We start from the raw sequence: 2571 nt of genomic DNA on the forward strand, positions 1-2571 counted from the left end.
TGAATGTCACACACACCTGTCACGTGGAGATAGGAAAGGTGGCAAAGAGAGAATGACCAGGATATTAAAAAACCTGTAAGATGACACCAAACGTTGAAAAGTTTCTATGTAGGTATGTATGTGTGTAACACATGTATAACAGTATTTTCCCCCAAAATTCAAGTACATATTCCACCTCATAATTTATCTCAGCAGGGAATCCAGCGATAGCTATCCTAAGACAAAGAGAATGAGAAAAAAAGATACCAAAAGAAAACCAGAAAGCCAAAGAGAAAGGAAAAGACAAATCAAAAGAAACCAGGACAAAAGGAAGTCAAGAAGAAAGGGAGGAAAGGGAAGGAAAAATGAACAGCACACAGAATAGAGAAATGAAACAAACATGGTTTAAAGAAAATCTTTTCTTACTGAAATTTTCAATAAAACCCATTCCTATTGAAATGGAAAACCATCTTGGATGGGTGAGCGGCTGGGGTTTGTTATGGAAGAGAATCAGTATTTCACTTGACAATCTCCATGCTAAACACCTCCATTTTCAGTATCATTTCACTATCACCTTCTCACAACAACAAAAAAAACAAATAATACACATTTTCCCCGAGGTTTACAAACATAATCCCATTGCACAACAGCAACAAATCATCTGGCAAATTCTTGGTAGATGAAGTCAAAGAACACATTCACTCAAGGTGAACAGTAGCCTCTGGACTGCATATTAACCATACACGGTTTAATACAGCTCCACCAACCATGCTGTAAATTAGCCAGTAATTTGCCAGTAACCATGCAGGTTACCCTAAGCCTAGCACTAAATTCTAAAAACTTCACTATGAGAATTTTCCTGTCAACTTTCATTTCTGACATAAGTTGATAAAAGCTTCACAAATCCTCTCTTGGAGAGACTCCGTAATTTTCCACGCAAATACCACTAGACTGAAAAAAGGCTTGTGAACACCATCCAGATTTAATGGAAGCTATAAAACATCTTTATCACGTCACAATCCTGCACCGTTTATCTCCCGCTCCCATTTGGAATTATACCTTTAGAAATGGCAGCATTTGCTCTATGAAGGACCTAAAAAAAATGCCTTCTTTACTCCATAAATTAAAGCTACTTTTCTTCCTGCCTTTTTTTCATAATTTTTTGTAATGTGCTGCAAATAAAGTCAGTAAGACTAAGAATGTCATATTACTGCATCGTAATGGCTTCTTTCGTTTACCATAGTAGATATGTCTTTCCAAATCTGGCAGAACTCTATTCTATTAGCTTAAAAGTTACATAAAACATAACAAAGGACATGTCTTTCAACATTTCCATATCACGTCATATATTTCCATACCACAGCTGATTCAAATGTCACCTTTCTCGAAAATTCATTTAAAGAAATTGATTCCAAAAGAAACCTATACATGTACTAAGTTTTTAAAAAGGCTAGAATCAAATAGAGATCTATAAAAATCACATTCTCAATGTACACATCTTATCCTACAACTCCCAAAATATTCATATTACCATTATTTTGTACTCAATCAAATGCCCATCTCATTTACCATGCTGGAGCATGCATGAATTCCGAAGTTGATTTTGTTGTCTCCTTGAAAACAATCTGATGATGGGGAAAAACATGCTGATTGTTACCAATAATAAAGCCAAATGCAAATAGTTCAGGCACTCTACAATTACTGAGAATTTAATTTAATCTATTTCCAGAGACAACCTGAGTGGCTCTGAGACTAGGGATTGAACACAGTTGGAAGTGTTTCCATTATAGCCTGCAAATGCTTCTCTGTTTCCATAGTGCATATACCCTTGTGACCTTTCTCAAATTCTGATAGTCCATTTACAGATAAATCAAACAAAAACTGCCACTCACTATTTGTATCACCAACCATTCCAAATTTACTTACCTCAGTATTATTGATTATAACGCAGACCTCTAGAAATTATCAACTTAAGGTATTTTGCAGCATGACAAATCAAGGACAAGCCTTAAAAGAAACATCACGAGTAAAACTAAAAGCAAAAAGCAAAATAAAGTGATCCTTAGCCTACTTAGGATTAAGCTATAAGCAGCAAATAGAAACATAAGTGTACATTAAAAACCAATAGTTCCATGCTTACTTTCAGCAGATCCTTGGAGAAATCAACACCCTCATTTACCCCTTGCAGATTGGCAATGAACTCCTGACAGGTCATCTTCTTTCCAATATTCTGAAATAGAGGCAAACAGCACATCACTATGACATTCATGGAATTAAAACTGATTCATAAATATGTGATGACGCAGACCAATAATTTGTTTTTAAAAACATAACTAGGCCAGGTGCGGTGGCTCACGCCTGTAATCCCTGCACTTTGAGAGGCCGAGGTGGGTGGATCACGAGGTCAGGAGATAGAGACCATCCGGGCTAACATGGGGCTATGTTTAGTAGAAACCCCGTCTACTACTAACATGTTTAATAGAAACCTTGTCTCTATTAAAAATACAAAAAATTAGCTGGGCATGGTGGCATGCAACTGTAGTCTCAGCTACAAGGGAGGCTGAGGCAGGAGAATCACTTGAACCTGGGAGG

The 2571-nt window shown here is 36.8% G+C and overlaps 1 protein-coding gene across 2 annotated transcripts in view; it reads right to left on the reverse strand.

The window, feature by feature from the left end:
• Positions 1–2571, reverse strand: part of PSD3 (pleckstrin and Sec7 domain containing 3) — a 594572-nt gene that overhangs the window by 250200 nt on the left and 341801 nt on the right. For both annotated transcript variants that reach the window (XM_011979615.1, XM_011979616.1), the window contains one exon: positions 2120–2209. In XM_011979615.1, the coding sequence (XP_011835005.1) occupies positions 2120–2209 (90 nt within the window). The remainder of the gene's footprint in view (positions 1–2119; positions 2210–2571) is intronic.

Source organism: Mandrillus leucophaeus, unplaced genomic scaffold, assembly GCF_000951045.1.
Source record: "Mandrillus leucophaeus isolate KB7577 unplaced genomic scaffold, Mleu.le_1.0 Scaffold204, whole genome shotgun sequence".
In the NCBI taxonomy this organism is placed as follows: domain Eukaryota; kingdom Metazoa; phylum Chordata; class Mammalia; order Primates; family Cercopithecidae; genus Mandrillus; species Mandrillus leucophaeus.